The sequence below is a fragment of the Acinonyx jubatus genome, chromosome A2 (genome assembly GCF_027475565.1).
Source record: "Acinonyx jubatus isolate Ajub_Pintada_27869175 chromosome A2, VMU_Ajub_asm_v1.0, whole genome shotgun sequence".
Classification (NCBI taxonomy): domain Eukaryota; kingdom Metazoa; phylum Chordata; class Mammalia; order Carnivora; family Felidae; genus Acinonyx; species Acinonyx jubatus.
In genome coordinates, this window is record NC_069383.1 from 13170888 (window position 1) to 13194992 (window position 24105).

Sequence of the window (24105 nt, forward strand, 5' to 3'; positions counted from 1 at the left end):
TGGCAGCCTGTGCCTACTTTACACTCAGAAGAATAAAGGCTGAGGAGCCACAAAGGTCGCTTTACACAACCGTGGCTTGAAAACACCAGAAGTCTGCGGGAAGCCCGCACCTCGGTCCCGGTCCCCGTCGCAGGCAGGGGGTGCTCTCGGCTCCCCAGGTCTCCCAGAGCCTGGCAAAGTGCTCTCGGCCCATGCTAGGCGCCCACGTGCGGGTCTGGCACTAGAAAGGCAGATGGACCAAGACAACCCGGAGCTGTGGGAGCGGAGCCCCCCACCCCCGCTCACCTCAGGAAGCAGCAGGGTGCACTGGCTGGCCTGGAGACACTCGGTGCCAGCCGCCCGCAGCCTGGGGTCCCTCACCTTTTTGCTTCTGTCGGTACGAGAAAAAGCACACTTGGGCACCGGCAACTGCGTTTGACTGCCGGAGCACAGCAAGTTCTTTTGTTGAGAGTGAACAGACGGGCTCGTGACAGGATGAACCGCGGGGTTCAGTGAAGAATTTTCCCACACTGATTCTTGCTTAGCCGTGTGATACATTCTAGATTGAGAAGGTTAATTTGCTGAAAAGAATGGTGCAGCAAGTTAGATGGAGTGATTTTGTACCTAATTCTTGGGCTATTAAAAATCCTCCATTTAAAAGTTAGAACGAATTGAAATTTTTGTAGGGAACTTACTAAACTTCTGCTATCTGATACTTGTGAGTCCATCATTACTTAAGGAGAAAATATCTTTATGCTAATTTAAAGGAGACTTTTCTGTTATAGATGTATATGAACAACCAGTTCTGGGGACGCTCTATATTCACGTTTAACAGACCACTTGGCATATACTGCTATCTACCTGGGAGCACAGCGAGCAGACCACACACCCGCCTCATGCACATACACCCAGGAGAGCTTGTCACGGTCAGTGGAGAGAGCAAAAGCTAATCCAAGGTAGTCCGTTCTTTATCATTAATTGATAACCAATTCGTTAGTATACGGAACTTCAGAGGTTTCTAAAGCAGCTTCACGATGTTCTATTCAGAGACCCAGAGGAAACGGACATGACTGAATCTCGCTTCCCGTAGAGACCAAAGGAAACCGTGTTACTGCTGCCGATGAAAATGTCGACGGCAACGATGCAGAGCATCATGACTTCACCTACACGAAGCAACATAAACATAAGCAGTTTTTGGTCTCAGTTTTGGACGTCAGTATTATGAAGGAAATTTGAGCACAGCTGGCCCCGTGGGCCAGACTCTCAATCAAGACAGTGTGTGGCTTCTGAACAACCTCTAGGAGAAGGGAAAGGCTTTTCCCTTCCTCCTTCTACGACAGATACAGCAAGGAAATCAAAGGCTGCAGAATCAGCTATTCAGCATTTGAAGACTGTAGCAAAAGCAAGAACAACACAAACCAATGAAAGCCATTCTGCTGAGGGTTCTGGTGCAGACAATGGAGTAGCCATGGAGACAGGGCTGCGGCAGCAGCAATGTCTAATCCTTAGACGGGCACAAGAGGGAGCTCTGGGACAAAGCACAAAATAACATAGCTGAGAAGATTACCAGTTGGCATGGCAACACGCAGGCTCCTCGGAGGGGTGGAAGACTGGTGGGGGGAGGGTTTAAGCCGTTCTTAACCAATAAAACTCTGGCAGAGGTCGGCCTTAACAAATCAGGACTGGAGAATATTTGCTAGCGGAAAAGGGGAAAAGCCTGGAGAATGTCCAAGGTACTCAATACCTTTTCAGGTTTTTCATTACTGCCCTGGGAATAGGACAAGGTGGACCGACGTCCATGGTAACCCACCCTCTGAAGTGCTTCACAGCAAGGACTTTCCCACACATACTCTCATGTGAGACTCAAAGACAACCCTGAGGTAGTGAGATGGGATTACAGTATTCCTTTCTACACACAGAGGAAAGGATCCAGAGAAGTTAAAGCGTTTGCCCAAGTCACGAGGCCAGGACGTGGCAGATCCAGGTTTGTATCCAGTAACTCTGACCCTGAAGCCAAAATCCTGGACACTGTGCAATGCTACACAGAACCCTTCACTTCGTTGGAAAGGCAGCGCGTGCTCCCACGACGTGATTTTCCCAAAATGAACAGGGAAGGCCAAAGCAGGAGAGCTGTGCTCTACCCGTCAGCCCAGCTATTTGAAAGAAAGAAGGCGTCTCGGTCCCCAAAGCAGATGAGTCCTCTGCCGGGTCTCCATCTGAGGCTTCCTGGGCACGCGCTCTGAAGAGTGTTTCTGAGGATACAAACACTGAACCCTCACTTCCTAGGAGCCCAGTCCACTTACCCTATGGTTATGAAGTCTCCTTTGCTGACAGTGTCGGGTTCAATGCAGATGTTCATGAAGTCTTCTTTGCTCTACAAGGTCAGGAAGACGAACATTAGCACTCTACATTTTGGCGAACGCGGCCTGTTGTCCTCCTTTGCCCCAGAGTTTTATACTTTGAAGCTTTTTATTATACAAAGGCCTTTACTTGCAGTAACTCCATCCTGAATACAGTCCCTTTCTTTTACCTTAAGACTCTGGTTGAGGTACAATTTACGTAGCATGAAGCTAATCACTGCTTGCTTGTTCGGTTGGTTCCTATTCCCCAGACAGCGAAACGAAAACTCAGGTTTGTCGGAACTCCGAGCAGGACATTTGTGAGGCTTTCACTCGTCATCGGAGCTGTTCTGGTGTGTACGGTTCCCTCCCTTGTGGGCCAGGTTTCAGCCCTGCCACCGGCAAAGCCCGGATCCTCACCGTCCGCCAGCATCACCCCACACCGGCTGGAGCCGCTGCTCAGTGTGTGGGGCCCCACTACCTGTGTTTTTTAATGTTCTACGTGCAGTTTTGATATGCAACCAGAGGTGAAGGTCCACAACCTCGTTTCTGCCACGGTAGTGTTTTTAAAACTTTCCATTACGGACCACCGAGAGCTCTGGAAGAACGGAGCTATGAGGAAGTGGCTATAAAACTAGACTGGGCTCTTGTACCCTCCGCCCCCGTTTACTACCAGTTGGTGGCTAGCGATACAAATCTGGTCTGTGTCTGCTTCAGGCAGAGGTTTTGTTTTTTTGGACAGGTTCAGAATCTGTTGCCCCAGGATATCTGCTGAGAGCAGACAGCCTTTGCCTAAGACTAAAGAGCGCTACCAAAGCACAACTTTCTCTCTCTCCCAGGAATTACAGATCATAGGGGGGATGACTGTGCTCTAGGTTCACCTTTTATCCAACAACTTGCTGAGTGTCAACTACCATAAACTCTTCTAGGTGTGTGAGTTACATCAGTGAACTAAAAAAAACAATTATTTCTGCTTACGAAGAGTTTATATTTGACTGGGGAGTGGAGATAACCAAAAAAATAAAAAATAAAAATAAACCCTAACCATAATAAGTTATAGAATATACTAGAAGCATGTGAGAGTGTATCAGTGCAAAAATAGCAAATTACATAGAAATATACATGGTAAATTACAGAATATATTAGAAAACAAGTATATTAGAAGTATAGGAGACTTTATTAGGAACGTGAGATAAAAACTAGCACAAGAAACACCAGATGGTACGGGTGGTAGGGGTCCAGGTGAGCCTTACTCAGGTGGCAGGGGTGTGGGGAGAGGGTGATCTCTGAGCAGACACCTCAAGGAGGTGAGGGAATTAACAACGTGGATATCCAGGACTGTGGTTCTCAGACTTCAGCAAGTATCACCTGCAAGGCTTGTTAAAACTCAGACTCTGGCCCCATTCTCAGATTATGGCTCAGTAGACCTGGGGTAAGGCCCGAGAATGTCCATTTCTAACAACTTCCCAAGGACTGTACTCAGAACCACTGGCCTAGGGAAGAGCAATCCACACAAAGAGAACCACCAGGGCAGGCGCCGAAGATGGAAGCATGCTCGACAAGCCCAAGAGCAGTGAGGAAGCCAGTGTAGCTGGAGTAGAGCGAGAGAAGGGGAAAATAGGAAGTCAGAGAAGAAGGGAGGCCAGAGCCCTAGGGCCTATAGACCATTCCAAGGAATTTAGCTGTTAGGTTGAGTGAAATGAAGAGTCACTGGAAGGTTCTAAGCAGAGAAATATGATCTGGCTTCATTTTAATAGGACCTCTCTGGCTGCTGTAGTTAGAATAGGAGGAAGGTGGGGGGAGCAGGGCAACCACTTGGGAACCCACTGGAATCACCCAGGCAGATGATGGTGGCTTAGAGCAGTGACTCAGGGAGATCATGTTAAGCACTGGCAGTAATTAGAAGGTGAAGCCACCAGCACTTCCACAAAGATGTGGAGGGGAAAGAGGGTGGCTTCAAGATGTTTGGCCTGAACAACAGACAGAATGGAATTACAGTCAACAGCAATGGGGAGTCTGGATGGAGCACCAGCATCCAGGGGTGGAAGTCAAGAACAGGAGCTGTTGTGGACACACTGAGATTGAAAAGCATATTAGCCATCTAAGGGGAGAAGTAGACAGTTATACACGGAAGACTAGGATTTGTTTTTTACAAATAGTGCATGTGCAAAAATCAACATCGTAGACACACAGAATTACATGAGAAGACTCGCTCAGTAGATGCTGGAAAGGGACGTGATAAAATTAAATATCCACTCATGATAAAAAAAAAAAACAAAACAAAAACCCTTAGCAAATTAGGAACAGAAGGGAACTTCCTTCATCTTCCAAAAGGTGTCTACAAAAAAATCCCATCAAGGGGCACCTGGGTGACTCAGTCAGTGAAGCGTCCGACTTTGGCTCAGATCATGATCTCGCGGTTCATGAGTTTGGGCCTCGCGTCGGGCTCTGTGCTGACAGCTCAGCCTGAAGCCTGCTTCAGATTCTGTGTCTCCCTCTCTCCCCACGCCTCCCTTCACTCACACTCTGTCTCTCTCTCTCTTTCTCTCAGAAAAGTAAATCAACATTTTTAAAAAGTCCCATCAAACTCAAGAATGAGGCAACGAAACCTTTCTGTCTACATCGGAGTAAGACAATGACATCTGCTAGCCCTACTTATACTTAACACTCAAATGAGGTCCCAGCCACGGCGATGAGAGAAAAGATTAGAAGGCCAAGTAGTTGAAAGGAAACACAAAACTGGCACTACTTGCAGCTGATATGGATGAATCCATAGGAAATCCAAAGGAATCCATAAATGATAAATCAGAACTTGGTCATAAGATTGTTGATCACATATCTATAAAAAATCAATTACATGTCCACCTAAAATATTTGAAAATGAATTTTTAAGGGATACTATCTACAATAGCATCAAAAATTAAGATAACCAGGAATATATCCAACAAAAGACAACATGTTAGAGAAAACTATAAAACTTCATTGAAAGGCATTAAAAACCTAATGAAGAGCTATGCCACTTCATATGATAGCAGAGTCAATATTATAGAAATGTCATTTCTCCTCAAACTGATCTACAGATTCAGCGTAATCCTGATCAATATGACAGATTTTTATGTGAAACCTAATAAACCTTTTAAGAAATTTATAGAGGTCAAAGAGCCAAGAACAGCCAAGAGATTCTTTAAGAAGAAAAACACTGAAGGACTTATAAAACGATAATAATTAAAAGCAGCATAGTACTAATCCAGGCCTAGAAAATCAGATCAATTGAAGAGAGAAACTGCGAACACGTCCATGTATACCTACACTTACAATACAACGGGGGTTTACAGCAGATGGGGGAGACGAGGGTGAGGAAATTCAGTAAATGCTGCTTGGACAACTGGCTTTCTATCAGAAAAGATTATAAAACTGAAGCCCTGCCTCCATCATTCACCAAACTCAATTATAGGTGAAAGTGTTTCTTTCTTTTTTCTTTTTTTTAGAGAGTAAAAGTGTTTCTTTTTAAAATAAAAATAGAATCATGTGATGCATACCACACTAGCCTGGTTTTTCACTTAACAATATATGATAACTATCTTTCCATGTCCGTACACAGAGAACATTTTAAATAAATGCACCAGAATGTATTTAACCAGTCCCTTGGTTCATTTGTTTCATACACTTTGCTATTATAAATACAGTGAACAAAGCTGAACAAGAGATCCTAATTTGCACACACTCCACACCCCTTAAAGCCTCTTTGACTCTGAATGTACTTTTTTAAACGATAAATGAATTTTGAGCTATTACATGGCGGCATCATTGTCTTTGAATTATTTTATTGCATTTGCTTCTATTTCTACAAAGAGGTGTGGAACAAGGAAATGAATGTGCTGCTACGGGTGATAAGCAGCACAGTACCCTACACTCTCCTAATTGCATGTGGCTAATCTTGAGCCACAATCACATCCTCGACTGAACTCCATCCATTCACTGGTATTCCATCATCAGAGAAAAGAACGACGATGAAGAACATGAACAAAATACTAGAAACACACATTATCAAAGACTGGGTATAAAAGCAATGCGTAATTAGAAATTTTATCTTTCTTCTTGAAATCCTCCGGAACAAAAACTATTTTTTCAACCTTACTACATTCACTCCCACCAGTGTGTTCAGAATCCCATCATGTAAGAAGGGCATGTCTACACTATGTACGCATCTGACTGTTCCTGTACCATAAATTCTGGAAACATACTCAACAGGGCCAAAGGTGTGCTTATGTTTTAGATGCCTCATAGAGATCACCAAGATGCCATCAAGAAAGGGTGTTCTGATTTACCATTCCAGCAGAAATGCACGAGAGTGCCCACTTGCCCACCGACCCCAACAGGGCACACTAGCATGCTTAATTTAGGACATTTCAATAGTTATTATTTTAATTTGCACTTCTTCGGTGTTGAGAGTCTTTTCTGTTTCCTTGCCCATTACATGTTTATAAAAGTTACATCTACCTGATAAGGTAGTTCTAAGGATCCCATGAGTTGACACTATGTAAAATTCTTAGGACAGTGCCTCGCTTACATTCAGCAAATGTAAGCTATTTTTTCAGGTTTATGTCCTTTGTGAATTTCTATTCTTGTCCTGTGCCTATTATTTATATTAGTACTCTGCCTATTTCTTAAGAATTTGTTATAAAAGAAAGCTATTAACTCCTGCTCTATCACTTCTTTTTCCCAATTTGTCATTAAAAGTTTGTTTATAGTTTCTTTCATTATGAGTAGGCAAATGCATCAATATGATTTTTGCTTTAGATGCCATGCTTAGAAAGACCTGGTCCTCCCCAAGTTTACATCAATAATCACTTAGCTTTCAGTCGAGTGCTTCCATGGTTTTATCTTTCTAATTTAACTCTTTAATCCAACTTGAATTAATCTAGGGGAAGGAAGCTGTGTTATCCAAATCTTATAGAACGGACACATATTACTCTTATAGTTGGAAAACAAATCAGTACTCTGTTAACATTAGAGGCGAACTCCCCACTGTACTCATACGTTCAATCCCCACGTTCAGTCTCCAGACTGACTGGGTCAAGTGTAAACATACTACTTGGATCTACATAAAACCCGATCTTAGTAATTGGTCCACAGGTTAGGACAACTTTTCTATTAGCATTCTCACTAGCATAAACTGCTAAGGTTTTCTCTGTAGCAGGGGTCAGAAAACTCCGAATGGCCCGAGAGTCAATATTCTAGGCTTTGGGGCCAGAAAGTCTGTGGCAACTACTCGACTCTGCCGTCATGGCACGAAAGCAGCCAGACAGCATGTATGTGAATGAACGTGGTTCTTCCAATTAAACTTTACTTATGGACATTGAAATTCGAATTTCCTATTCTTTCTGCACATCACAAAATATTCTTTTTGATTTTCTTACACCCATTTAAAAATGTAACATCGATTCTTAGTTTGTGGGTTATACAAAAACAGGTGGCAGACCAGTGTGCCGACCTCTGTATTATGTCAACATTTTTTGGTGCATTGTCAATAGGGACACGATCCAGAACTTTCTGCACTAACGGAAACATTTTGTATCTGTGCTTTCCAGTGTGGTAGCTACTTGCCACTATGGCTAACGGGCACTTGAAATGTGGCTATTGTGGCTAAAGAAATGAGTGCTAGAGTTTATTTAACCCAAAGAGCCACGGGTCTAGAGGCCACTGCACTGGACAGTGTATGTCAACAGACTGGATTCTATGTATGTATATATATCTTTTTTTCTCCTGGGGACCTAAGTCCATACATTTAATGTAGTCACAAAAATAATGGAGAGTCGCTCAGGTAAAGTTCCACAATTTTCTATTCCCGCGACAAAAAGGAACAGGTCAACTTTTCGTGTCTACTAAGCAGTGGCCAGAATCCTTGCTCAGAGCCCGTTAAGCGGGCTCTTCACTTGCTGTTTCTTTTCATTGCTATTATTCCTTAAAAGCACACCACACCCTCTTCTTCCCGATTCCTTTCCTCTCTCTCGGTCACTTTTCCCAGATACCAAATGCTCTCCTAATAAAGAGCCACACTCACCGTCAGGTCCAGCTGGCTGTTCCGTGTGGTGATGGACAGTTCAATGGTGGACAGCTGCACTTCTTTCCAGACCTCGGGGCTCAGCTCCTGGGACAGGGCTGCGTGGGTGCATGAGACTCAGGTCAAGTGCTCCCGTTAGCGTTCCACCACTGCCCCATCAAGGGCCAGCTGCCGGCTGCTCCGCTTGGCCTCCTCAGCCTGGCTGCTGACTCTCCCCGTTTCCTTCCCCAGCTCTTACACACAGGACAAAGAGCCACGCGCCAGTGGCATCTCTACGCCTGCGACACCCCTACCCAAGCAGCCACAATAACATCAAGCTTGGTGACAGAACGGGGGAGCCGCAGTTGGTCAGCAAAGGCACGGGCTGCTGCCACATCCGGGACGCTGTGCTGACTCGGGTCCTGCTCTGTGGCGCACACACGGCTAATTCAAGCATCCTTGAAAGGCTCCCCCTGCGCAAGAGAAGTCTCTCGCGCTGATCTGGGGCCCGCGCCAGGCAGTCCCGAACGGGCCGCGGCACCACCACACGGCTCACCGTCCTGCGGTTGGGCCCAGTAGGACGCGAGCCTTCGCAGGATTCTCCTGTACAAAGAGGGCCGGGGAGGGGTCTCTTCTGCTCCACTGGGAAGTCTCTCTGTGGGTCCCGTGTACGAGATAGAGGCTTGATGAGTCTGAGGCCACTCCTTTTAATGTGAAGAGAGAAGCTTGTCAGGCACACACCGGTCCCAACTCTGGGAGTATCTCTACCTGCACCTGCCTGGACGCTAATTAATAATCTCTCACTGACTGGAATCATCTCTACTTTGGAGCGTGGAGTCCCCAAGCTTTCTTTTCCTACCAAAGGCCTGTCTTCTATCTTGAGAACCATGAACTCCGTGACTGCTGCCTCCACGGCTCTCACAGAGCAGAAGGTCCACGTGGACTAACCTCCACTGCTTACGCTTCTCCAAAAACAACCATTTGAATGAGCATACAATCATCCCATAATGAGTTTATCTTCGGTTTACAGAAAATGACACAAAAATGACACGCGTGCAGTCCCGCTGCATCGAATACCTTCTTCACTTCTGGAATCGTACTCCACACAGAGGCCAGAGTGGCTTCGGCCAGCCTCGTGATCCAGCCCAAGGCTTCCAAGTCCATCATTCTCACACTCTAGATTTTTTTGTCTTCTACTTCCTGACACCCCAAGCCCACCTCATCAGTGACTACAGGAATAATTAAAACAACACCCTAGCCTCTCAGTCCTTGACATCATCTCTAATCCCCGCCCCAAGCCACCCATTTCCATGGCCACATCCTGGTCGTTCCTGTTACCCAGAACTATTCCACCATGAAGGTCTAAAACCTTGATATCCTACTCTCTAACCACACCCCATATTCTTCTTTTGACTGATTCTTTTGTGCTCAATATACCTCTTAGGGTGAACCACTCCTCCCTGTTCTCAGAGTCCCATGCAGTGAATTACAAAGGAGTAACAATTTTGGTTTCTCTCTCTCTCACTCTCTCTCTCTCTCTGAAAGCGGCCGTCCTGGGGACTCTGCTTCCTACAGCAGTCTGCCCTGAAGGAGACGTTTTAAGGGGATGAATTCAATTTGGAGTACTCGGAAATCTGATTGTGACCGTATTATCTAAGCTGTGTCCTTTACTCCTGCTGACATTTATAAGGCTGGTATTTTGATCTCCCTCTGCCTGGTTCCTGCATTTGCTTTCATAACCTGGTTCAGACTCAGAAGAGGAAGACAGGGGTGTTAGTTTTAGAGCCATGAAGATCCTAACCACACCACATTTCTAATCACATTGAGAATTCCTGTCCCTGACCCCATTTCCTTCAGTACCTAATTAACAGTTGATTACTTCAAATTGCTCCTTTCCCATCACTGTTGGCTCTCTTATGTCTTTGGTGTTCCATAGTAGGGGCCCTGAAAAGCCCCTATTCTGGATCAGTCTTATCACTAGGTTTCTGTACTTGTACATCATGGCTCAGTGTTATTAGGAGGGCAAACAACACTCCAGCTAAGAACTGATACAGGGAAAGGGGCACATGAGTGTCACAATTCTTGGTCTCAGGTTCTCAATGTCATTTGATAATCCTTCTCAACCTCCCTGTGTTCATCTTTCTTCAAATCCCCCCTCCCACTACCACCCACCTCGTTTTCAACAGATCACTTTGCTCCCTACGCTTCAGCGAGACTATCGAGACATCAGTGAGAACTGCCTCAACACTCTGTAAACCTGTTTCCACCTGGACCTCTGCTTTATTTCTCTTCTGTCTCAAGGAAAAGGGCTCCCCTTCCTCTGTTCAAGGCCCGTCCGTGGGCCCCACGCCCTCCTTCCTGCGCGTGCATTTTGCCACCTCAGTCACGCTTTGTGTCTCCCCTCACCTGTCCCTAGTCTCCCTTTCTCGTTTCAGGGTATAAAGACACGGCTCTCTCTCCAGTCAATAAAAACAACACTCCACCGGCCCCATATTTCTCATTAGTTTTTGCCTTTTCTATCTCCTTCCCGTCAAAGTCAGGCTTCCTGAAGGAGTGGCCCAATCCTCTGTGTCCACTTCTTCCCCTCCCATTTATTCCCTAACTTGCTTCAATGTGGCTCAGCAGCTCCACTCAGGAGGTGACCAGACCTTCAGAGGCCGCCGAGCTCAGGGGACACTTTCCTGCCCTTATTTAGCCTCTGTGCCACTGCCTCACGAGGCTCTGGCTCCCACCAATGTGCGTGTGTCCCCTCCGGGGACTTCCCTCCCCTCGGGCTCCGGCTCCGGAGGAAGCTTTGAGGCTCTTTAAATGCTTACATTGCTTGGGGCCATCCCTGTATCCCTGACCATCTGTCCTGCACACATCCTCATCCAACCCACAGTCACAATGGCACTCAGACACTTACGATGTCTACACCGGCTTCTTCAGACCAAAGTCACAATTATGCCTCCACTGGCCTGTACCACAGGGAGGTTACACTCCGTATATGCCAAACTGAACATTTCATTTCTCTTTACAAACTTGATCCTACTCTAATATTGGCAATGTTGATGGAAAACTCTAGGTAGCCAACTAGTCCCTGAGACCAGAAATCTGGGGGTCCCATACTCTCCTTCCCACTTGTGAGGGGTCAACCTCAGTATCTCTGTAATCTATCCTCCTTGTCGACACGCACTGTTCTCACCCTATGTGGGCCTCATCCCCTCCCACCTGACTTACTTCCACAATCTTCGATCTGATGCCCTCGCCTTAACCGCCCACTGCCATCTCTTGTCTACACTGCTGACAGGTAACTTTTCTAAAATGCATACCTGCTCATGTCTCTCCCCTGCTTAAGACTCAGTAACTCCCCAACACTTTAATGGTATAAGTTAGATCCCACATTCAGACCTGCCGTGACCGGCCCCTCCCCAACCCCCCCAAACCCCCTTCCTGCCATTCTATTGCACTGGCCATGTGACAGCACAGGGCCATCCCACAGTGGCTCCTCCACTCAGAATTCCCTTGATCTAGTCTTGTACAGATTTCAAACTTTAGTAAAACTGTTCCCTGCTCTGAAAAGACTGCTGTCCCTGAGTCAGATATGAGTGCCCCTCCTCTCTGCTCCCACCTCATCCTTCCATGCTCTCCCAGCACTTGCCAAACCACGGATTTATTTGTCCTTCACATTCTCCTTCTTGGGGGCAGGAAACCGGACTTATTTGACTTTGTATTCCAAGCATTAGCAGGGCTTGCCACAAAAGATATTAAAAACCGTTCAATGGGCACCTGGGTGGCTTAGTAGGTTAAGCATCTGCCTTTAGCTCAGGTCGTGATCTTGCAGTTCGTGAGTTCAAGCCCCACATCAGGCTCTGTGCCGACAGCTCAGAGCCTGGAGCCTGCTTCGGATTCTGTCTCCCTCTCTCTCTGTCCTTCCCCGCTCTCATTCTCTCTCTCAAAAATAAACTTAAAAAAAAAAAATAACTGTTCACTAAAGAAATGGTGGAACCAGTTCACATTCTCCCTACTCTACAACTTAAATAGGTACTCTATTCTTCCTAAATGCACCTACTACTCCACCACTGAAATTATTCTCTTAAGCAAGAGTAACAATGCATTTTGCGTTTTAGTCTGCTTTCGGTGTAGAAACGCATTGCCCTCCAAGTTCGTTTTCATAATCATGTAAATTGGTTACCCCTAGTACTTTAGGGATTTCATGTTTTTACATTTCTTTAACATAGTGGGAATTTATTTAGAAGGTAAAGGGAGCTTTGTTTTCCAAATGTTTTGCAATGGACATACATCACTTTTATAGTTAGAAAAACACTTGATACTCTGAATATTAACATTAGAACCAAGGTTTTCACTACAAACTTCATCTGCAAATTTTCAGATTGACCTGCCAAATTTTGTGTTTAGAGCTTTGATTTATATAAAAGCTGAATATAATAGATCACCCACAGATAAGGATGACTTTTCTATTAGCATTTCCATTAATACACATTGTTCAGCTTTTCTCTATGCCAACATTTTTCAGTGTATAGTTTATAGCAGCAGCACTGCCCGACAGAACATTCTCCAATGTTGGAAATATTCTTTATTTGTACCGTCCAAGACAGTAACTACTACGCATATTTCGCTAGCACTGTCTGAAGCAGACTTCATTATACACAAGTCTGTACAATCATACATTCAGATAACAAATCTCCAATTCATTTCCAGATACTAATACAGATACCCTTACAAATCACTGATGAGATCTAGGTCATTCTGTTTCAGGTTTGTCTGGCAAGAGTGAGTGAATAAATAGGCAAAAAGAAATGGAATATCAACAACAAATTAAGTATGGGTTTGGTAATGGAGGGAATGAGCTGGTAGAGGAGGGGTGACTGCTTAGTTAACAGGAATGCTTTCTGCATTCGTACCTATGTAAATATCCCCCATTTTACAGCATTGGAGCATGTCATATGTATCTGTAGCAAGAGATTTTTAAAAATCCAAATACACACATCACAGACTAACAACACAGTAACACAGGGCAAATTTCTACACTGTAAATTGCATTTACCTTAAGAGTACTGAAGAAGTGAGCCGCTTTGGTTTTTAGGGGACCAAGGTACCAGTACCTGAGAAAGATCAAGATAAAAATCTAATTAGAAAATTAAGAGAACTGGGGTACCTGGGTGGCTCAGTTGGTTGAGCATCCAACTTCAGCTCAGGTCATGATCTTACGGTTTGTGGGTTCAGGCCCCACGTCAGGCTCTGTGCTGACAGCTCGGAGCCTGGAGCCTGCTTCGGATTCTGTGTCTCCCTCTCTCTCTGCTCCTCCCCTACTCACACTCTGTCTCTCTCTCAAAAATAAATAAAGATTTTTAAAAAATTTTTTAAAGAAAATTAAGGGAACTATCAACATGATAGAGACCATTCATGAAGGACACTACATTCGATTTCTGCCTCTACTGGGAACACTAGTCATAAGCCCCCTAGTGTGAGCGGTGTACTAAGAATTACACTCTACTCTGAGCTCTGGAGGCTTAGGGATTGTGCTTTAGCAGAAAAAAGTAAGGCAGTTAAGTTTTTAATCTGCATTTCAATGCTGCGTCGAACAGCGTGTAATTAGTTATACACTGGATATAGATCCTTGCAATTTGTAAGAAATACATAATCAGCAACTCCCTGACTCTCTCAATTCCCAGGTATCACTGTAATGTACACTTTCAACCAGAGAACATAGTGGAGTCTACATTCAAAAGTGCAATGAGTGGAGGACAATGAAGCCACAATGAGAGGCAGATGCCAGGTGATCTGGTGTGTGACTCACAAGCTAAGTGACTGTATCCTGTATACCATGTTCTCTCTCTCTCTCTCTCTCTCTCTCTCTCACACACACACACACACACACACACTCAGAATTAAAATCTGTAAATCAGCATAACTTCACATTACTCATGTTATACAGCTTTAAAATGGCAAGTGTTAAATCTAGGAATGAAGAGGGTCTTCATGTTGCTAAATACATAAAAGCCTGGCGTAAAGAGAAAGAGGACTACTGGAAACTAGAAAAGTGGCATAAAATAGATTCCTCTTCCTCTCCGGCCCCTACCAGCACATCTGAAGTGCTCCCTATTTGATTCTGATCAATATGCATTTATTTAGCACTTACTATGTATATGAAGCAAACAGAAGAAATACAGAGTATAAAATTCCTGCCTTTGAAGGCTTATAATTTGAGAAAACCCAAAAAAGTAGCAGAAAATGATAAATGACCATGCATATATATATTGGTATAAACCCATCGCCGTTGATTGGTAAGGAGAGTCAAGAAGGGATAAGAAATCACTGAGGGCCGAAAATCGTCAGAGCAGCCACGCCTATATAACGAATGGCTCAGGAGCAAAGTAAAGGTGTGGGATTTAGAAGGATCGTTTGGATTTAGATACATGGAAGAGGGAAAGGAATCATTCTAGGCAAGAAGAGAAGCAAAGGCACAGGAACCACTGAGAATAACACCCACAGCAAAAACTTAAAAGTAAAGATCTGTAACTATGGAATTAGAGTTGATGACAGATTAAGTTGGGCCTTGAATGCCAGAATAAGGAGGTTTGCTAGGCTCCAATGAGCCATGTGGAACCATCCTAATTATTATCCAGGTTAATACTGTGATGCTACTAATGAGGGCCTTGATCATCTGATTTAAGCTTACGTAATAATTGACTTCTCTTCCCAGCTAGCCAGAGAGAAAGGCGGTTTATTTCTCACTATCCATAGTTCCACTCATCTCTACCAATAGCAGAACTTGAGATGCACTCGTAGCCTGATGGCCAGCTAGGAAACCATGGCTTGCAAGCCTACTGTTTCCCACACAGCACACGGAGCAACTCGAGTCCTACTCGAGGTGTTAGAAACCACCACCCAAAATTTTAAAGTCCCTGTTCCAAAACCAACCAAAATACAGACAAGTGTGTGAGATATCCCTATGACCTATGCTAGTGTTCAGTTGTCAATGAACACATTTCAGGAAGCCATTTGTTCTCATCAGACTCTTTCAGGGAAAACTAAGCAATTCCTCTTGATGGAGTTGCTGGTATTCGAGATCACAGATAAAACCTAGGGTGACTGGTGCAGTCAAGGTAATCATGGCAATCTTGCAAATAAAAACAATGTGAAACGCTGAACAACTGCAGGGCATAGTGTAATACAACCCATCCCTGACATTCCACTCTCAGGAACTTCATCGACAGGATACAAAAGTGAGACAAGTACGAGAAATTTCCGTAAAGAAAGTGTGGTAGGAAAGCCTATGAGGAAAGAGTTTTTTTGATGAAAGCTATGTGTCAGATCGATCATAACTCATTTAAACTGCACTAAACCTGTAAGTCCGATGTTAAGGAAAAAAAAAAAAAAAAAAAAAAAGGCACCACCCACCAGATATGGACCAAACCTCATGCAGTGTCTCCTTGGTCCCACCTCAGGAAGCCTTTGCCTGCACCACCCTCCACTTCTAACAGAACACGGCACACCCTCTCTCCAAGCCAATAGTTTCATTTAGCACAATGAACTTTGCAAAAATAAGTCCATTTCTGTGGAAGCCAGCGACAGCTTCTCATCCCTGACTCCACGGGTTTGTTTCTTCCAGCTCCAAACACCACCAGGCGTCCACCTTTCTTCCCTCTCAGATAGGCAGCCTGCGGTCTCTCAATCTGCTAGGCTTGAGTTATACAGTGGATAGATTTACAAGAATATACAAGAAATACATAGTCAGCATCCGCCTGACCCTCTCAATTTCCAAGTATCACTGTGTGTAGCTAGGCTTTCAAAAAGAACACATCTCAAGAAGTTGCTCTGGCCGAGGTCCAAGAGGTTTCTGCCTGGGTTCTCTTCTAGGATTTTGATGGTTTCCTGTCTCACATTTAGGTCTTCCATCCATTTTGCATTTATTTTTGTGCCTGGTGTTCAGAAAGTGGTCCGGTTTTCCCAACACCATTTGTTGAAGAGACTATTTTCCCTCAGATACTCTTTCTTGCTTTGTCGAAGATTAGTTGGCCATACAGATGTAGGTCCATTTCTGGGTCTTCTATTCTGTTCCATTGATCTATGTACCCATTTTTGTGCCAGTACCACATTGTCTTGATGACTACAGCTTTGTGATAGAGCTTCAAATCCAGAATTGCGATGCCTCCAGTTTTGTTTTTTTCAGGATTGCTTTGGCTATCCTTTTGTGGTTCCATACAAATCTTACATTTGTTCTGGCTCTACACAAAAATGCTGGTGGTATTTTGACAGGGGCTGCATTACATGTGTAGATTGCTTTGCATAGTATAGATATTTTAACAATGTTTGTTCTTCCAATCCATGAGCACGGAAAGCTTTTCCATTTCTTTGTGTCCTCTTCAATTTCTTTCATCAGTGTGCTATAGTTTTCAGAGTACAGAACTTTTACCTCTTTAGTTAGGTTTATTCCCAGGTATCTTACTGTTTTTGCTGCCATTGCAAATGAGATCAATTCCTTGATTTTTCTCCTGCTTTGTTATTGGTGTATAGAAATGCAACAGATTTCTGCACATCGATTTTGTATCCTGAGACTTTGCTGAACTCATGTATTAGTTCTAGCAATTTTTTGCTAGTCTTTCAGGTTTTCTACATAGACTATCATGTCATCTGCAGATAGTGAAAGTCTGACTTCTTCCTTGCTGATTTGGATGCCTTTCATTTCTTTTTGTTGTCTGATTGCTGAGGCTAAGACTTCCAGTACCATGTTAAATAGTCATGGTGAAAGTGGACATCCTTGTCCTGTTCCTGACTGTAGGGAAAAGGCTCTTAGTTCTTCCCCATTGAGGATGACATTAGCTGTGGGTCTTTCGTATATGGCCTTTATGATGTTGAGGTATGTTCCGTCTATCCCTACTTTGTTGAGGCTTTTCATTAGGAATGGATGCTGTATTTTCTCAAATGCTTTTTCTGCATCTATCAACAGGATCCTATGGTTCTTATCCTTTCTTTTATTAATGTGGTGTATCATGTTGATTGATTTGCCAATATTGAACCAGCCCTGCAGCCCAGGAATAAATTCCACTTGGTCATGGTGGATAATTCTTTTAATGTACTATTGAATTCAATGTGCTAATATATTATTGAGAATATCTGTATCCATGTTAGGGATATTGGCCTACAATTCTCCTTTTTAGGGGTCTTTGTCTGATTTTGGAATCAAGGTAATGCTGGCTTCTGGCTTCATAGGGTGTTTGGAAGTGTTCCTTCCATTTCTATTTTTTGGAACGGTTTGAGAGGAATAGGTATTAACTCTTCTTTAAAAGTCTGGTAGAATTTCCCTGGGAAGCCATCTGGCCCAGGACTCTTGTTTGTTGGGAGATTTTTGGTTACTGATTCAATTTATTTGCTGGTTATGGGTCTGTTCAAATTGTCTATTTCTTCCTGTTTCAGTTTTGGTAGGTTGTGAGCTTCTAGGAATTTGCCCATTTCTTCCAGATTGCTCAATTTGTTGGCACGTAATGTTTCATCGCATTCTCTTATAATTGTATTTCTGTGGTGTTGGTTGTGATCTCTCCTCTTTCATTTGTGATTTTATCTATTTGAATCCTCTCTTTTCTTTTTGATAAACTAATCAATTTTGTTTACTCTTTCAAAGAACCAACTTTTAGTTTCATTGATCTCTTCTACTGTTTTTTGTTATTGTTGTTGTTTCTATATTATTTATTTCTGCTCTAATCTTTATAATTTCCCTTCTTCTGTTGGCTTTAGGCTTTACTTGCTGCTCCTTTTCTAGTCCTTTAGGTGTAAGGTTCTTCTTACTAGACACAAGGCTGAAGGCAAGGGAAAGAAAAGCAAACAGGTCTATTGGGACTTCATCAAGATAAAAAGCTTCTGCACAGTGAAGGAAAGAATCAAGAAAACTAAAAGGAAACTGATGGAATGGGCTAAGATAATTGCAAATGACATATCAGATAAAGGGTAGGTATCCAAAATCTATACAGAACTTATCAAACTTAACACCAAAAAAACAAATATGGGCAGAAGACATGAATAGACACTTTTCAAAGACGACATCCAGATGGCTAAAAGACACGTGAAAAGATGCTCAACATCACTCATCATCAGGGAAATACAAATCAAAACCATAATGAGATACCACCTCACACCTGTCAGAATGGCTAAAATTAACAACCCAAGAAACAACAGGTGTTGGTGAGGATGTGGAGAAAGGGGATCCCTCTTACACTGTTGTGGGAATGCAAACTGGTGCAGCCACACTGGAAAACAGTATGGAGGTTCCTCAAGAAACTAAAAATAGCACTATTCCTATGATGCAGCAATTGCACTATTATTTACCCAAAGGATACAAAAATGCGGATTCAAAGGGGCACAGGCACCCCAATGTTTATAGCGGCATTATCAACAATAGCCAAACTATGGAAAGAGTCCAAATATCCACTGACTGATGAATGGATAAAGAAGATGTGGTATAGGGGAGCCTGGGTGGCTCAGTCAGTTGAGCGTCCAACTTCAGCTCAGGTCATGATCTCACAGTTTGTGAGTTTGGGCCCTGCATCAGGCTCTGTGCTGACAGCTCAGAGCCTGGAGCCTGCTTCAGATTCTGTGTCTCCCTCTCTCTCTGCCCCTCCCCTACTGGCACTCTGTCTCTCTCTGCCTTCAAAAAATAAAGTAATAAAAAAAAAAAAAAGATGTGATATATATATACAATTCAATGTTACTTGGCAATCAAAAAGAATGAAATCTTGCCATTTGCAATGACATGGGTGGAGCTAGAGTGTATTAAGCCAAGCAAAATAAGTCAATCTGAGAAAGACACATAACGTATGATTTCACTCATACATGGAATTTAAGAAACAAAACAGATGAACATATGGGAAGGGGGTGCCGAAAGAGAATAGAGGAAGGCAAACCTTAAGAGACTCTTAAATACAGAGAACGGAGGGTTGATGGAGGGAGGTGGGTGGGGGATGGGCTAGATGGGTGATGGATACTAAGGAGGGCACTTGTTGGGATGAGCACTGGGTGTTGCATCTAAGTGATGAATCACTGAATTCTACTGCTGAAACCAATACTGCACTGCATTTTAACTAACAACAATTAAAGTTTTTTTTAAAAGGGGGAAAAAAAAACCCAAAACACCTCTCAGGCAGTCTTGAGACCAGGGCGGTGAAAGCTCCACAAGGCTGGGGCTCCAGCACTGTCTTTCACTTGGTGCCCAGCTGAGCAGGCTGCAGTATGATAGGCAACTTCTGTGTAGCATGAGCCTAACCTGCCCTCAAATATGACCTCCAGGGACAGAGATGCATCTCCTCCACTCCAATACCAAGCTGGGGGGGGACAGGGAACCGAACCTTCCCTAACTGCTCTGTGTGGAAGATACAAACCTCTACCTGTATTAGTCACACATAATTCAACCGGCAGGCCCACCGGATTTCTTCCTAGAAGATCACTGTAGATCAAAATGTCAAGGACAGGAGCAAAACAAGATTTTTAAAAAATCATCCCACGGCAGTACAGCAATCCTTTACTTGCTAACTTTGACGCCAGCGTCTCTGAAGGATCCCCATCGAAGGCCGGTCACTGCAAACACTGGCTTTTCCTTTGCACCCTGGAAGTTAAATACATTCATTTTAAATTAATGATTACAGTTAACTTGGAACTCTCTATAGTTAAGTACCCAGCAAATGCTCACAGCCTAGTTTTCCTCAAACCAAATTCTAAAAAGGGTGTTCAAGGGGTGCCTGGGTGGCTCAGTCGGTTAAGCGTCCGACTTCGGCTCAGGTCACGATCTCGCTGTCCGTGAGTTCGAGCCCCGCGTCGGGCTCTGTGCTGACTGCTCAGAGCCTGGAGCCTGTTTCAGATTCTGTGTCTCCTTCTCTCTCTGACCCTCCCCCGTTCATGCTCTGTCTCTCTCTGTCTCAAAAATAAATAAACGTTAAAAATAAATAAATAAATAAATAAATAAATAAAAATAAAAAGTGGTGTTCAAAATCTCAGAAATTAACTGAGCACTCAGTAAAAGGACCTGAATAAACCATCCTGTAAAATGAATTAATTTTTATATATTAGGCCTCATGAATCTGCTGGCAAGGGAACATATTATCATACTTCAGACTGTAAAAGAAGTACCTAACTATGCTGGCTTTTTGACCAATCACAAGTCGGGTCAGCCAGAAGTACTTCTCTCTCAGACTTGCCCAAGGCAAAGATCATTTCAGCCTGCATTCTCTTTAGAGGTCCAAGTGTTCTCAAGTAAGATCAGAATCCTGGTACTCTAGAAAGTTTCACCTGAGCATCTAACAATACAGCCAGATATCTGTCACAACAAGTCAGAATAAAAAGTGATTCGGATTGGGGCACCTGGGTGGCTCAGTCGGTTAAGTGTCCCACCTTCAGCTCAGGTCATGATCTCACAGTTCGCGTGGGTTCGAACCCCACGTTGGGCTCTGTGCGGACAGCTCAGAGCCTGGAGCCTGCTTTGGATTCTGTGTCTCCCCCTGTCTCTGTCCCTCCCCCACTCATGCTCTGTCTCCGTCTCTCAAAAACAAATTAAGAAAAAAGAAAGTGATTCAGATTTAGCCCAATGCTTTATGGCAAAATACTGCAATTACCATCAGTGAGTTACTAATTAATCTGCCAGTTAAGCATTATATAGAAAACATACACAATAGAGTCATTGTCTTTAAGAGTTTATACTTTATAATGGACCTTCCTTAGAATATAAAAATATATAAATATATAGATATAGACAGATCAGGATCTATCTATATCTATCTATATAATATATACAAGATCCAGATCCTAAAAGGGACTTTTCCCACAGCTCAGAATTAGAGCTAAAGCCCAAGAGTGTGCCCACATTCTAAACAGAGCAGCCACACGCTAGACATAACTCCACAGAACTTGCTAAATGGGGGCAGAGCCAGCTCGATTTCCACCAGGCCATCAGTACAAGCAAAGATTAGGAGCTGGAGGAGAATCCTGGACACCATAAATTGCTGGTCTAGGTCAAGTATATCAAGTGTTCTCCTCGGGGAGGGCATGCTTCCCCCTCAATCCCACGATACCGAAACCCAGTGAGAGATTTCCAGGAAAATCACACACTCACAGGGGCAACTTGTAAACAAAGATACTGGCCTCCCATTCCTTGCTTGTGTGTCTGTTCCAGCAGATTTGCTTTTCCGCTCTCTGCACCAGTTAAGCAAGGAAAAGGGAACTAGACAGAGATGGTGGAGCACAGAGGTCATGGTGAGGCACCTTGGCCCCTGGCACAGGAGGGGTATGTTAGTCCCCTAGGTGCCAAGTGGGTATTGTGGAAAACAGCAGGACTTTGAGCCATCCTGATGATGGAAAGCTCATCTTTTTTTTTCCCCATGGAATTATCATTGACAATATGATACATTAGGGAGTAGTAATAAAAATACCTGCTCTCCATTGAGGAGGGCACTTGCTGGGATGAGCACTAGGTGTTGACTGTAAGCAATGAATATGGGAACATAACCCAAAACCAAGAGTGCACTGTATACACTGTATGTTAGCCAACTTGACAATAAATTAAAAAAAAAAAAAAAAAACCTGCCCTCAAAGAGCTCAAGGTACAATGAGGGTAGACAGACACAGACAACCACAATCCAATGCAGGAGGTTCCCACCACCAAGAAATGCATCGAGTGCTATGAAAGCACAGCAGGTGCGACTGGATGTGGTGTGTGAGGGGATCAAAGGACACACATGGTCAGGGAAACACAACATCAATTTTAAAACAGAACAAATTTTAAAGAATAAGGTGTCTAGATTGAGGGAGGTTAGAGAGAAGCACGGAGAGAAAGAAAAGGGAGAAGAAAGGTCTAACCTGAGGAAGAGAAGCAACACTGTGTGAGTCTGCAGTGGACTATTTCCCTCAACTGTTCCATAAGGGGTTTGTAAGCATCACAACTAATAATAATGATAACTGTAGAAGATTCCATGATGAAAGGAGTTGAGAAATACCAAAATTCGTTGGTTTGAAACAAGGTATGTTCACTACAATTCTTCTTGGGGTCTTTAATATGTTAATGTATATTATAAACTTCCAGAAGGAGAAATACGAATAGTTTTCCTGAATTGTTAACCGTGCAACCCTTCCCTGGGAGGCACTTTGTGTAACTAATACTCCTGGGGAAAGGCTGATCAAAAGCACATAGTCTAACACGATGTCCTGGTTTTAGTATTGAAGACTTCCCAACTGGTGCTCTAAAAATGTTTTCTCTGTCTTCATTGAGGAGGATTTTAGGAATATTCTGGGAAGATTAACTAAAAAGCCTTGTAACTTCAAGGTGCTACTGATTTGGGGTGCTATGTCCTAGCAAGGGGTAGGAATGACTCTGGACACTAGGAAATGAGTGTGGAAAGATCTAGAGAAGCCCAGCTAACAACCAGATGGTCATAGGGCCCTCAGGATTCAGGAGAGGACAGAGGGTCAGTAATGAAGGGACTCGTCCTTGTTGGGGTACACAAGAAAAATAAGGGTGGTTGGACAGAGGAGAAGCCAACAGACAAACTACCACTGGAATGTTAACCTGATGAAGGTCTGGGTAATTGAGGATCAGATGGAAGGGTCAGTAAACAAAAACAGATAAAAAGAGGCACACAACCAGGTCTTAACAGCAAAGGACATATGTTGTCCCAAGTCATAGACCCTCTGCAAAGGGAAAAGGGCCTACTGGTTTGCTAAAGAAAAATAACTCAGAAACCTGGCTGGAATAAAAGCTTAAGGAACAGTGAAAAGAAAACAATTCTGGTCAACTAGATAGGTACCTAATCTAGGAATTTTAGGAACTCTAGATGAAGAGAAAGAAAATAGGAATTCTGAAGTTCTGAAGCAGCCCTAAGCGTCATCTTGAGAGAATGATCAGTCAGGGTTAAAAAAAAAAAAAAAAGGAAACCAGGAATGACAGAGGAAAGGGGCAGATTCTAACTTCAACCAGCAACCCTATCCTCCTCTTTGGGTTCTGGGTTGGCAGATTCTATGAGCCAACTGAAGTAGCAAAAAGAAAGAACTAGAAAGACTTCTGTAAGTCTTTAAAGCCTTTGAAGTTAAGTACCAGGCTTTGTAGATGTCTATATGGGAAAATGCCATTTGGAAATCACAGGATGGTGCCAAGAGTGATACCACCTAGACAAAGCAGTCAAGTTGAAAAGCAATGGACTATAAAACAGAAAATCTAGACTCTACTTCTGTCTTCAGCGTGACTAGTCAGATGACCAGCTGACTTTTTGTTTTCACTCTGTCAAACGAAGATAATAATACACATCTTGTCTTCTTAAGCTGGAGGTCCAAATGAGATGTGAGCATTCAGTAGAAACTATAAAAAGCTAAATATAAAGCATTATTATAGCTTCCAAGGACTATTTTTGGGGACTCTTCAGTTATACAGGTTTAATTGGGTTTGGGTTTGTTTTTTTTTTAAGAAGAGGAATCCAGTATCAGGCTTTACCTATCATGCTGCCCCCATATTCTGAAAGCAATTTCTAGGAATAAGGAAGAAAGAGAAGACAAATTCAGCTCTAGCTGAGTGCCTCAGAAGCCACAGAGGAGGCTGCTGCACTATGTTTTCTAGGAATTAATTTTCAAAGTTTTCTGCTTCCTGGGCTGTGTCATCAATACACGGAGCCTGTGGCAAATTTGATGCTGGTTTCATCAATTCACAAAATCAGTACATTTGGGAGAAAAGAAAAAAATCAGAGAGAAGACTTTTAAATACAAGCACAGTCA

The 24105-nt window shown here is 43.4% G+C and overlaps 2 protein-coding genes across 5 annotated transcripts in view; one reads left to right on the forward strand and one right to left on the reverse strand.

Annotated features, from left to right (window-relative positions):
* Window positions 1-7078, forward strand: part of DENND11 (DENN domain containing 11) — a 55756-nt gene extending 48678 nt beyond the window's left edge. The window contains exon 10 of the mRNA XM_027075623.2: window positions 4870-7078. The gene's annotated coding sequence lies outside the window, so the exon portion shown is untranslated. The remainder of the gene's footprint in view (window positions 1-4869) is intronic.
* Window positions 1-24105, reverse strand: part of AGK (acylglycerol kinase) — an 83843-nt gene that overhangs the window by 5428 nt on the left and 54310 nt on the right. For 3 of the 4 annotated variants that reach the window (XM_027075625.2, XM_027075627.2, XM_027075626.2), the window contains exons 10-15: window positions 19881-19960; window positions 13409-13466; window positions 8918-9065; window positions 8383-8480; window positions 2283-2353; window positions 286-370 (exon numbers count right to left, since the gene is read on the reverse strand). In XM_027075625.2, the coding sequence (XP_026931426.1) occupies window positions 286-370; window positions 2283-2353; window positions 8383-8480; window positions 8918-9065; window positions 13409-13466; window positions 19881-19960 (540 nt within the window). Of the gene's footprint in view, window positions 1-285; window positions 371-2278; window positions 2354-8382; window positions 8481-8917; window positions 9066-13408; window positions 13467-19880; window positions 19961-24105 lie in introns of those variants that run through there. The other variant, XM_053217990.1, reaches the window with a different exon arrangement.